We start from the raw sequence: 12,970 nt of genomic DNA, 5'->3' as shown, positions 1-12,970 counted from the left end.
TCTGTCCTCTACCCCCCTCCTGAAAATATACAGGTGTATGTCTTTTGTTATTTAACCTACTTGCTCCTGTGTGGCTGTTTTATCCCTATTCTTCCTTGTTTCGTGGGGTTTTTTTTTTTTTGGTTGCTGCTGTTGTTGATTTTTAAACCTCTGAGTTTCCATTTCCATTCTCTCTTTTTTCTTTTTCTTCCTGAATCAAGCTTTAGCCAATTATTCATACTTATGGCTCCGGCTGCGAAGTAACTGAGCTGTGATACCAACTATGCATCCTGAAGGCCACAGAGACCTTGCATGTCCCATGGGCCATGACTACCAGCCAGGGCAGCCTCCAGCCGCTAAAGGATATAGAGGCTAGACCATGATGGCAGAGAGAAGAGTAACTGTAGCTGCCAGTTGTTGAGCAGCTGCTTTGCCAGGCATGGAGCCAAGTTTGCACTTAGGTCAGTCACCTCTGATCTCCATATTGACTGAGAGGGTTTTAGTATTTCAGCTTTTCAGATGAGGAAGCTAAGGCTAAGAGTAAAGTCCATTCATTTGCTCAAAGCAGAGAGCTGGATATTGGTGTCGACTCTGGTTTGGCTGTTTTAATCCATAAGGAAAACTCTTATTTCTTTTTTTTGTAATTTATTTATTAATTAGACAAATTTTTTTTGGCAAGGTGTTGTGAAAAAAGGGTACAGTTACATAGTAGGGAAGTGTGTACATTTCTTGTGATCTCTTACACCCTGTTTTTCTTTCCCTTCCCTAGGTCAGGTAGACGTATATACAATACCCAATGTACCAAGAACATATACAGTAGCCATGTGGCCTACACCCAAGAAAATTCACCTGGGGGGGGGGCTGGGGATATGGCCTAGTGGCAAGAGTGCTCGCCTCCTATACATGAAGCCCTGGGTTCGATTCCTCAGCACCACGTATATAGTAAAGGCCAGAGGTGGTGCTGTGGCTCAAGTGGCAGAGTGCTAGCCTTGAGCAAAAAGAAGCCAGGGACGGTGCTCAGGCCCTGAGTTCAAGCCCGAGGACTGGCCAAAAAAAAAAAAAAAAGACAAAAAGAAAATGAAACCAGCAACAAATTATTAAAAAAAAAAAAAGAAAAGAAAATTCGCCTAGGGCTTTAAATGTAATGTCAACATTAGACAATATGTCAACAGTGAAAACTCTTATCTCTAGGCACTCATGTTTACTGCCTAATACATATGTGATGTTATGAGGCAGCACTGTCTTAAATAAAGTAAGCTGGTTGCCAGTGACTTGCCTGTAATCCTAGCTACTCAGGAGGCTGTGATGTGAAGATCACTGTTTAGAGCCAGTCTGGGCAGAAAAATCTGTGCAACTCATCTCCAATGAACCACCAAAAAGCTGGAAGTGGAGGTGTGGCATATGTGGTAGAGTGCTCACTAGCTTTGAATAAAAAAGCTAAGGGAAAGCACCATAGCCCTGAGTTCAAGCCCCAGGACTGACACACACAGACACAGAGTAATACAGTTGCCTTGACTTTGAGGGACACTGGGCTGAACAGGACACTGGGTGAGGAGACTGTCTCTGCACTGCAGGACTCTACCGGATTGGTTGATTGTTCACTGGTCCACTCCAGGGAAGTGTGGAGGCTCCAGCAGAGAGCAGATCACTCATGGATGCTCCCCTTCAGTGCTTCAAGATCCCCTGGTCGCCCAGGCAATGGTTTCAGGCTAGGGATTAGAAAAGTTCTTTCCTTAATGCAGGACATTCCTTAGAACCGAGAACTGGTCTATTGGACTCTCCACCCCCAGTCCATTTTTAACAAAATGGAGTATGATCACCTCTCATCCCAAGAATGTAGTTGGAAAAATGCTATCTCCAATACTGTCTACTGCCTGCTATTTGGGGGAGACTTTCTCTGTGGTTTCCCACCTGGGGATTCTAGGTCACTTTCTACAGCACCTGGTGCATGGAGCCCTCTATCCAAACACCTGCTGTTCAAACCAGGATCTCCATGACCTCCCTGCGCTGCCCAAGGCAGTGAAGTAGTGACAGAATTACTTTACAGTGCAAAGGGAAGGCTGAAGGGATTTCTGCAAGTCCTTGAAATTTGTTGGTCCTGGAATGCTGACATTAAGCCTCTGCCAGTAGAGGGCGATAAAAAACTGCTGTAAGGCCAGAGGTGGAAAGTCTGATCTCCCCAAGAGCACTTACTCAGCGTGCTGGAGCTCATTCACTTCCGCAGTCCAGTTCCTCCTGCCTGCCCTAAAGTTTCTGCCAATCCCAGCTCTGCATTCTGGCAGAAACTCTAGTCTTCTCCCAGAACGTAATCTCTGCCTTAAATTGAAAAAAAGGGATGTGTATGTGTGTTGTTGTTTCTTTTTACTCCCTGAAACCTATGGGCAGAAGATGCTTCCCTGTGCAGTTGCTACTTCTATAACATTCTGAAACTTTCTTACCGCGCCCCCCCCCTTTTAAAAATAAATTTGCAATTCAACAATTCTCTCTTTTTTAGGGGAATGGTACTCAGGATTGAATTGAGGGCCTTTCAGGAACTGGACAAAATCTCTACCACTTGAGCCACATTCCCACACCCCTTTCCTCCCTTGTAAAGTTTGTGGTTTTTTTTTTTTTTTTTTTAAATCAGATCAGGTCTCCTGTTTTTGTTCAGGGGATGTCAAAGTCTGATCCTCCTACTTTGGCCTCCCTAATAATTGTGATTTCAGGCATGTATCACTAGTTCAGCTGCTATTTAATAATTTTTTTTTTGTCAGTCATGGGGCTTGAAATCAGGGACTGCATACTGTCCCTGAGCTTTTTAGCTCAAGGCTAGTACTCTACCACTTTGAGCCACAGCTCCACTTCCAGTTTTCTGGTGGCTAGTTGGAGATAACTCCGGGCTTTCCTGCCTGGGCTGGGTTTGAACCATAATCCTTAGATCTCAGCTTCCTGAATAGCTAGGATTACAGATGTGAGTCACCAGCACCTGGCTTAATAATTCTTTATGCCAAAATTTCTCTCTCCATGTTGGTGTGATTTTTATCTCCTAATTGGTACAGTGCTTGCCCATTTGGTGCTTTGGGTTTGATTCCCAGTACCAGAAAAAAAGTAAAACATCTCATTAGGAATATCACTGAGCTTGAGAGTGTATGATTCAAGTGTAAAGCACTTGCCTAAAAAGATCAAAACTCTGAGTTCAAACCCAAGACAGAAAAACTTGGAAATAAGTCAATTCACTAAAGTATAAATAGAAATAACAATCTGGGGGGAAATACACGCACCACTGTCCCTAGATATCAAATAAACACAAACTATATATGCAACCTCAGAATTCCCCTCCCCAATTAGGCTATTGAACAGAGTGAGCAAAATATTTAGAACAGCTCAGTCCTGGCGTTTAAATACTCTATAAATAGTAACTACCATGAATTAAAACTTTAATATCTATTATCTTGGAGCTTGACCTTAACCAAGCTGTTTCCCAGCTGAATGGGCTTGACTTCCACCACAGCTGGATGCTGCCTATGTCCTAATTTTGGAGAACAGAAGGTGGTAAACATTTGATTCTTAAATGGGAGCTCTCTGGAGGACAGTTTGGAAATACGTATCCTAAGGTGATACACCAAGTATAAGTCTAGTTTTCCCTTGAAATAAAATATCCAAGCTAATAGTCAAAGGTGCTTGTAAAAGGATAGTTACAAATACAGAAAAAGAGGGACAATGTAAATGTCCAAGAGTATTGGAATGGAATTTCCAAGCTGCAGAATACTATGCAGCTGGCAAAACTGGCAATTTTTACTTAAACCTGCTGACAAAGCAACAGGTCATTGGTACTGATTCCTATCCATATAAGAAATATGCTCAGAGATGTAGAACTGTACGAGCACACTAAGATATTAATAGTGCTAATTTCTTTCTTTCTTTGTTTATTAATTGAACACAATTTTTTTACAAGGTGTTGTGCAAAAAGGGTACAGTTACATAGTAGGGCAGTGTGTACATTTCTTGTGATATCTTACGTCCTGTTTTTCTATCCCTTCTCTAGGTCAGGTAGACATATATACAATATACAATGTATCTAGAACGTATACAGTATTCACAGACTTGGTCTCTACTGTCTCTCCATCTCCCTTTGTTAACAGTCATATGTCAGGGAGATCATGCTCCTTTATTTTCTGTGTTCTAGGCTTGTCTCACTCAACATTATTTGTTCGAGTTCTGACCATTTCCCTGCGAATAACAATATTTCACCATTCCTAATTGCTATGTAGTATTCCATTGTGTATTCCATTCCATATTCCATTTCATTCCATATTTTTTGGATCCATTCGTCTGTGGAGGGGCATCTGGGTTGTTTCCATATTTTGGCTATTGTGAATTGTGCCGCGATAAACATGGAAGTACAAATGTCTTTTTGATATCTTGGGGTTTGCTGTTTAGGATAGATGGCTAGGAGTGGTATGGCCAGGTCATAGGGTAGGTCTATATTGAGCTTTTTGAGAAACCTCCACACTGTTCTCCAAAGTGGTTGTACTAATTTGCACTCCCACCAACAATGGAGAAGGGTTCCTCTTTCCCCGCACCCACTCCAGCATTTGTTGTTGCCTGAGTTCAGAGTATAGGCCACTCTAACTGGGGTGAGGTGGTATCTCAGGGTTGTTTTTATTTGCATTTCCTTTACCACCAGGGATGTTGAGCATTTCCTCATGTGTTTCTTTGCCATTTTTATATCTTCTCTTGTGAAGTCTCTCTTTAGCTCCTTTGCCCATTTCCTAATAGGTTTATTGGAATAGCGCTAATTTCTTGATGGTCATACTTGTAGTATTTCAGTTAATGTCTTCTTTTTTACACAGTACCGCCTGTCTTTATGCATTCAACACAGGGAGACCCGGGTGGCTGGAAAGTCTCCCAGGCCTGAACTCCAGCTCCAGCTTTGCAGACCCTCGGCCCCTCCACCCACTCGGTGAAGCAGGCATAAAGAAGAGCCCACCCGAGTGGACATCCCTTCCAGCGGAACCAGGAGTGGCCTCCGCAGCTCTGACCAGCCCTGGCGTGCTGATCTCAGGGACTGGAGAGGGCCGGGGACGTGAAGGAGAAGCACAGCAAACCAAGTGCAGAACAACTCAAGACCCAGGGTGCCGCCCATCATCCTAGGTGCCTGGGTACCGACGCGCCTTGCGTCGCTGCCCGGTGATTGGCCAGCACTAGAGACTCTCCCCGTTCATTGGCCAGCGTTAGCGTACGCAAGGCTTCTTCAGTCGCTTTAAACAACTAATGTCTATCATGGAGCATGCGCCGCGTCGTTTCCCAGCGACCACCGCGAGAACTTCCGTTGCCTGGAGCTAGAGACGGAAGTGGCGGCGCTTCGACGGCGGTGGGCGGAGTGTGCTGTGGGCGGGGACCGGCGTGGCAGCCGGGAGGGTTAAGTCAAAGGCTGGGGTCCGCCTGGGCGAGGCCGGCCCCCTGAGGCCGAAGCCGGGCTTCTGAGGCTTTCTCTGCTGAGAGGAGCGGATGCCCTCATGCCCCCAGGCGCCCAGGTCCCGTTGCCTGCTCGGCCCTGGGCGGTCTTCCCTGTGGGTCCGCCGCCCCTCAGCTCCTCAAGGGCCAGGCTACCCGGAACCGCGCGGGGCTCCCGTTCCTTAGCGCCCTGTCCTGCCAAAGCGATCCTGGTGAGTCCTGGTCCTCTGTGAGGGGATGTCTTTGGCCACTGGAGGATGAGGAAGGCTCTCATGACCTTCCGGGGGTCCTGTGAAGACCAGAGGAGCAAATAAAGTGCTTAGTGTGCGGAAGAGAAGACTTGGAAACAGCCCTGATGGCACGTCCGTACCTTGGGAGCGCGTGAGAAAGCGAAATCCAAAGTAGTCTGTGCATTAGGGTCTCATTTACGTGAAAACACACATCAAGCACCCCTTTTTTCCCCCCATCATCTGTATGGATAACATTTTCATTAAAAGCGCAGGAAGTCAGGTGGGTGGTTCAAGCCATTAATCCTTGCGACTGGGAGGCAGAGATGCTGGGGAGATCACCATTAGAGGGCAGCTACACAGAAAAGTTAAGAAAAGTCCATTGCAACTAATGGCTGGGTCAGTCTGTCATGCTCACTGACAAGAGAAAGTACACGTAAGAAGACCAAAGTTTGGGCATTAAGGAGAGAGACCCTACTTCGAAAATAAGGCAAAAAAAAAAAAGGGCTGAAGGCACGGCTCAAGTGTTAGAGCACCTTCCTAGCATAGCAAGCTTGAAGTCCTGAGTTCCATCCCATTGGCAGTAGGAAAAGCTTTCTTTTTGTGTGTGTTCTTTAAACGTCTTGTTTCTTATTTTCATATTTATATTATTTTTTTACTGTTGAAACAAGAACACAATATTTCACAAATCTGGCCAGATGTGTTTTGGAATTCAGAGGTTTTCAAACTTGAGAAACATATGGTATATCAACACTTCCAGAGACATTTGAGGACCTCAGTAATCAAACACAATAATTAAAAATCTTTAGGCTGAGGTGTGGCTCAAATGATAGAGCTACTTCCTGATAAGTGCAAGGGTCCTGAGTTCAAAACCAAGTCAATACTGCCAAAAATTAATTGAAATACAGATAAACAAATGCACACATAGAAATACATAACTATATCTCAAGAGTCACTAAGAAAGTATTAATATGTTTGCCTTAAAACATAGGAACATTTGCATTGCTCTAAATGGAGGTTAAATATACTCATTATGCATAGGTTGGTAGTGCTGCCAAATGAATGAGATTAGGTTTTTGTGGTTCAGAGAGTCATAAAAAAAAACCCAGGTTTTGGATTTCAGACTTGGGGGTATGAGTTGCCATGGGCCTCTCTTCTCAGGACAGACAGTCACACAGAACAGGCATTATGATAAAACCTAAACAGGTTTAAGGGCCATGAAAGGACAAGTACAAGAAGTTTGCTCATGTATTCCAGCCCTTCCCAAATACTGCTGTCTTGCTCTTTCCCAGGAGTGCATGTCCTGATGCCAGCTTGGCCACCCACTGAAAGGGTCAGCTCTGGAGCCCAGGCTGAGGCCAGCCAGCCCTGAGCCTTAGGCCAGGGGAATGGCATCCCTCCAGGGGTCCCAGGACCAGGCCTCTGGGGAGGGAGAAGGACTTCTGATCGTGAAGGTAGAAGATTCCTCCTGGGAGCAGGAATCTGCTCATCCAGAAGAGGACAGCAGGGATTTGGAGGCCTGCCGCCAGCGCTTTCGCCAGTTCTGCTATGAGGATGTGGGAAGGCCACACGAGGCCTTCAGCCAGCTCTGGGAGCTGTGCTGCCGCTGGCTGCGGCCTGAGCTGCACTCCAAGGAGCAGATCCTGGAGCTGCTGGTTCTGGAGCAATTCCTAACAGTTCTGCCCAGGGAGATCCAGGCTCAGATGCAAGGACAGCACCCAGGCAGTGGCGAGGAAGCTGTTGCCTTGGTGGAGGACCTACAGAAGCAGCCTTCGAAAGCCTGGCCGCAGGTGAGCGGTCCCTTCACAGCTGGCAGCATCTTGATGGAACCTGGGTTGGAGAGCGATGTCTGCAGGAGGCTCGAAGGACCAGGGCAACACACAGCCTGAGGGAGTATGCACAAAGCACTGTGAAAGTTTAGTTCAACATAAATGTAGTTTCTTTCGGGTGGCTCATGGGGTAAAAGTGGTTCCACAAAGGGGATTTTTAGCTCCACCAACATTCTGCAAATGTTTATTCATGTTCTGCTCTAGGCCAGGCCTTGGGGATACAGTGATATGCTTGAGACTGCCAGAGGGGTATGAGAAGGTAAAACACCAAGGGGGTGGGGTGGGTATAGAGTTCTGCCCTTGACAGGAGAGTCCCCCATTTCTTCCTTGCTAAGTGCTATGATTCTGGCCTTTGGGGGGCTGGTTCTTGCCTTGTGATTAATGCCTTGTGACATGGTGTCATATTCTCAGGTCTTTCTTAGGGCTCTTATTGACCCCCACCACACCCCTGCCTCCTAAGGGAGTTCTCCTTCCCAGGGACTGAACTTGGTCCTTGCATCTGGTCTCAGTGCTGATGACGATGTTGTGTTTCCTGCACAGGATGTGTGCTCAGAGGACCTGGAGCCTGAAGTTGCAGTCCAGGGATCCCAGGCTAAGAGGCTCCCCCTGATGGTGGGGGTGCAGAGCCAGCCACCTGTGACTCTGGAGCAGTGCTGCCACAGTGAGTAAGCACCTGCCTTGGAGACGGCAGAGTGGTTCCTTTGCTAGCAGGCAAAGTGTGTCTGCTCTGTGACACTCTCATGTGTGTGCATGTGTGTGTGCATTCACGTCTGTGTGGAGGGGAAGCTCTGAATCTCAGTGCCAGGCCTGGGCAGGCCTCTGTGAGGCTCCATTCTTTTCTTTCAGCCCAGCTTCCCACTCACCTTAAAGAGGGAAGAGGCAGAGAGAGGACCAATGTCCATGTGAGTTTGCCATCCCTATCCTTTGAGGCTCTTTATCTGGTTGACTACATAGAACGGGCCTTAATTTCTTTAGATGCCTTTCATCCAGCCAGTCCTCTGCTGACCACGGCTGCCGGGAGGCCTGAGCGGGGCAGCTGAGCTGGATCTTCTCTTCTCATCCCAGGGACCTTTGGCCTTGGGAGACATTCCTTTCTTTTTCTCCCAAGAAGAATGGGGCTCCCTGCACCCATCTCAGAGAGATCTTTTCTGGGACATAAAGCGTGAGAAGTCAAGGAACACTGTTCTGGGTAAGTGGGTCCAGGTAGGCTCTCATCCTGTGGCAATCCTGTCTACCTTGAGCCAGTTCCAAAGTGGCCTTTTCCAGGGTTCTGAGAGGCCAGTGATGGTCAGATGCCTGTTCCTATGTGTGTAACATATGACGAGTGCCAAGCTGTGTCAAATCTTGTGAGAGCATGTTCGCATTTGGTCCTCACAACCTGGCCATGCTGGTATTCTCTCTCATCCATCGGAGACTTGAGCTAGGGGATAGAGGTGGCACTCATTGGAGTCGTGAGACCACCCAGCCCGCCAGCTGGCCGCTCCCCACCTTTTGGGGTTCCTCTCTAAGCCAGGCCCATTCTCAGCAGTATTTGGGATCATGGTTTTGTTTTGTTGTTATTTTGTAGTTGTGGGGTGCTATCCCTGAGCTCTTTTTGCTCAAGGCTACTGCTCTACCACTTTGAGCCACAGCACCACTTTGGTTTTTGAATGGTTAATTGGAGATAAGAGTCTCATGGGGACTTTTCTGTCTGAGCTGGCTTTGAACCACAATCCTCAGATCTCAGCCCCCTGAGTAGCTAGGATTACGGGCAGGAGCCACCACTGTCCTGCTTGGGATGTCTTAATTTACCCAGTCACTGCAGGCTGGGTTCCCTCTCCATCCAGGGCTGTGTGTTCTTTTATTTTTTTTTCTTTTAAATCAGTTTTTGTGGTTTGTTCAAGCACAAATAAAAGGTGTGTGTGTGAGCCATCTTTTCATCTTCCTCACTGCACAGCCTGGCATTGGGATTGGTGACTCTGAGGACCAGCTGGGCTGCTCTTTCCACAATAACCTTTCAGTTCTTGGAGGAAACATTGTGGGGTGATCTCAGCACAGTAGGACTTGTTGCACATGAGCAGCACTTCCAGCTCCTTGGTGTTGTGGACCAGGAACCTCTGGAAGCCACTGGGCAGCATGTGCTTTGTTTTCTTGTTGTTCCCATAACCAATGTTGGGCATCAAGACCTGGCCCTTGAACCTTCTCCACTGGCAGCTGTCAGCGCCTCTGGGTTCCTGCCAGTTACCCTTAATCTGACATATGGGTCTGGCTGGTGGCGAATGAACTTCTTGGTATTTGAGGATCTTGGGCTTTACCAGAGTCTGAGGGAAGTGATGATGCTGAGCAGGAGATGGCAGCCACCTCCATAAGCAGCCAGGGTAAGAGCCCGGGCTGTGTGTTAAGTTGGAGAGCTGGAACTTGTGTTGTGGGGTGCATGCAGGACATCCTGGTGGCTCTGTGTTGGCCAGTGAGAGTTAGGTCAGTTTACAGCCCTGCCAGATGGGCTGGGGAAGTGGCCGTGATCATACTTAGCAGGCAGGCGCCTCTGCGGGCAGGGACAGCTGGACTCCCCAAGGTTTACTGGAGCTGCTCCCCCACCTGCTTTTCATCTCTACCCCCCTTTTATAGATGGGGGAACCAGGCTTGGCTTGAGGGGGCGAAGAGGGTAGCCCTACCTTCACGGCCAGGGAAGTTTCCCAAGTTTCTAACCACCCTCTGCTGTGACCCCAGAACCATGGGGGACTGAGGAGGTTCCCCTTGCCCCTTGCAGATTTGGGGCTCAAACGCCCAAATGTGAAGACGGGGCTCGAAGAGGTGGCGATGGCCCCGCCCGCCCCAGCAGGTGGAGAAGCAGGCGGGGAACTGGCAGTGTCCTGGAGCCCGGAGGAGGCAGAGACCTGGGAGCGGGAGAACGGGCCCGGCGCAGCCCTGGGCAGGCCGCCCGCCCGCAGGCGCCAGTTCCGGGACCTGGCAGCCGAGAAACCGCACAGCTGCGCGCAGTGCGGGAAGCGCTTCCGCTGGGGCTCAGACCTGGCCCGGCATCAGCGCACGCACACCGGCGAGAAGCCACACAAGTGTCCCGCGTGTGACAAGAGCTTCCGCAGCTCGTCCGACCTGGTGCGCCACCAGGGCGTGCACACGGGCCAGAAGCCCTTCTCCTGCGCCCAGTGCGGCAAGAGCTTCAGCCGCAGCGCCTACCTGGCCGACCACCAGCGCATCCACACCGGTGAGAAGCCCTTTGGCTGCAGCGACTGCGGCAAGAGCTTTTCACTGCGCTCCTACCTGCTGGACCACCGGCGGGTGCACACCGGTGAGCGGCCCTTTGGCTGCGGCGAGTGTGACAAGAGCTTCAAGCAACGCGCCCACCTCATCGCCCACCAGAGCCTCCATGCCAAGATGGCCCAGCCTGTGGGGTGACCTGCCCTTGGGGTAACCGGCACCTCGCTGTGATTCCGGCAACAGCTGCTTTCCAGGGAGTTCTCCGCCTGTCTTTGTCCATTTCCTGGAAGCCTGTGCCATTTCCTCACCCAGAGCTCACCTTCCCACCCCCAGGATCAGAGGCGCAGGTTCCCACCTGCCATGGTGCTTTTTCCCTTTCTGCTCAAAGTGTTTCTCCCTTCCTAGTTTCTGGGGTCCTCAAGCACTTTCCTGCTGCATGGGTGAGAGGACAGAGGCAGGACCCAGAGGTTCTTCCAGGCACCCCTCCACCTTGCCTGACTGGAGGCTTTGTTCATTGCCTTCCCAGGTGGGTTCCTGGCCCAGGCCCTCTGCCCTGCCAGCCTGTGCCTGCCAGTGAGGGAGGAGGACTGGCCTCAACCCCTTCGACGTGAGAATCTGGGTCCCAGGTGTGATGGTGGGGGCTACCTGGCCTCCCCTCTCCCCTCTCCCTCTTCTAGGCCATGAACAGTCCATCATCCTCAGGAAGCTGTCTGTTCTGAGCCCTGAACCCCCCACCTGCCAGTTTAGAATGGTAGAGCTGGCTGTGGTGACAGGAGGCCAACCCTGGAGATCTAGCAACTCCTGCAGGGGTGTAGCCCAGCCGCGCTGGCTGATGCTGACACTACTACTAGATCAGCACGTGGATGCTGAGTCCTCAAGCACTGCATTCTGGCCTGTATCTTGTACAGAGCTCCGAGACCAGGCCAGCACAGAAGCTCAGTCCAGCAGTGTTTAAATAAACGTGGGAATGTCGCTCCAGGTGGTCCATTCTTTAGGTGTATGTGTGGGGGTGGGGGGGTCTGTTCTGAGGTCTCCTGGCAGTTCACTAGGTAGAGCCACTTCTCAGGCTGGCACGTGGCTGGGTCTCTGTGGAAAGCCATGAATCCTGAGACTCCTCATTTGTCTACCAGTGCCAACTATGGTCTGGACAGAGTGGGGAGCAGAGCAGGCCTGGGGGGGGGTCATGCCAGGCCCTCCTCTCCCCACTGGTGATTGGGCTGTGTGGTGTGACACTCAAGCTCCTAAGCCACCCTGTGCTCAGGGCTCTTAGAGGAGAGACTGGTGAAAATGAGCTCTGCCCTTGCTCCCCAGCCAGCAGCTCCGCATCTGGCCTCCCACCCCACTATTCCTGGGGGCAGAGCTGTCAGTGCCTGGGAAGCTGGTGGTCACTGGAGCATCTCCTTCCTCCCTCGCTGAGGGTCAGCTCTCCTGAGGAGAGCTGGGGACGGGTGTAGACGTGGTGTTCCTGTATCACTGGCCTGTGTGTGCCAGTCTCTGCCCCAGGGCCCTTTCTCACCAACTGAAACCTCACACACCATCCTGTGGTCACAACAGCTCCCTCTTCCTAAGGTCAAGTTGCAGGCCTGGCTGATTCCAGTCCAAAATGTCTGCCTCTGTGGGCTTCGTGCTGGTGTGTGCTCATGTGTGCAGGTACACACATCGGGAGGAAGGAGTGGAGGGGGGATGTTTTTGATTCTAGTGGCTGCCTCTAAAGGGAGCCATTCAAGTGTAACATGATCAGATTGGAGCATGCACCAAGAGCTAAGAATAGGACTGGGTGCAGGTTCTGGGTTCAGGTGGGGGCACATCACAGCCAGCAAGAAAGTCATTGGGTAAAGGCAGAGACGTGTCCGGGGCTGGAAGGCGGACAGAACCCAGGACTCCAGGGGACAGAGTTCAGCTCAGATCATAAATAGCTGATAGGAGGCAGCTTGTGGAGAGGGCAAGTGTCAGGTCCCAGGGTGTCTGCTCCAAGACAAGCCGGGAGGTTAACTCCATGCTTGGCCCCCATGTCCTGCCTGGTGGCTGGAACCCTGCAGGTGGCTGCGCAGTTGTCAGATGCTCAGGACAGCCTGGGGAGAAAGGTAATGGGAGGTCCCACCTGGCCCAGCCTCTTCCCCACATTCAGGTGAACCCCAGTTCAGGCCAGCTCTGACCTTCCTTTGCCAGGGGAAGTACAGCATGCAGGGTCTGAGGGCAGCCCTGACACTTAGCAGCCCTGGGGTGCCCACTGCTCCCATGGCTGCTCTGGACAGCGTGCTCCGGGCTCTGGGCTTTGAGAACCTTAAGAAAAAAGAGGTC

General features: G+C 50.3%; 1 protein-coding gene across 2 annotated transcripts; it reads left to right on the top strand.

Annotated features, from left to right (window-relative positions):
* The first annotated feature begins 5,359 nt into the window (after positions 1 to 5,359).
* Znf213 (zinc finger protein 213) lies at positions 5,360 to 11,649 on the top strand. Of its 2 annotated transcripts, none has more exons than XM_048332860.1 (6): positions 5,360 to 5,627; positions 6,935 to 7,432; positions 8,012 to 8,132; positions 8,318 to 8,373; positions 8,537 to 8,660; positions 10,221 to 11,649. In XM_048332860.1, exons 2-6 carry the CDS (start codon positions 7,031 to 7,033, stop codon positions 10,865 to 10,867), a joined length of 1,350 nt encoding a protein of 449 aa, XP_048188817.1. In that variant the 5' UTR covers positions 5,360 to 5,627; positions 6,935 to 7,030; the 3' UTR covers positions 10,868 to 11,649. The 2 variants fall into 2 exon arrangements, with proteins under 2 accessions (XP_048188817.1, XP_048188818.1); XM_048332861.1 differs by having other exon boundaries at positions 5,360 to 5,925.
* The last annotated feature ends 1,321 nt before the right edge of the window (positions 11,650 to 12,970 follow it).

This window comes from Perognathus longimembris, chromosome 23, assembly GCF_023159225.1.
Source record: "Perognathus longimembris pacificus isolate PPM17 chromosome 23, ASM2315922v1, whole genome shotgun sequence".
NCBI classification, from domain to species: Eukaryota; Metazoa; Chordata; class Mammalia; order Rodentia; family Heteromyidae; genus Perognathus; species Perognathus longimembris.
Note: the sequence above shows the minus strand (reverse complement) of the source record. Positions and strands in the feature narration are given on the sequence as shown.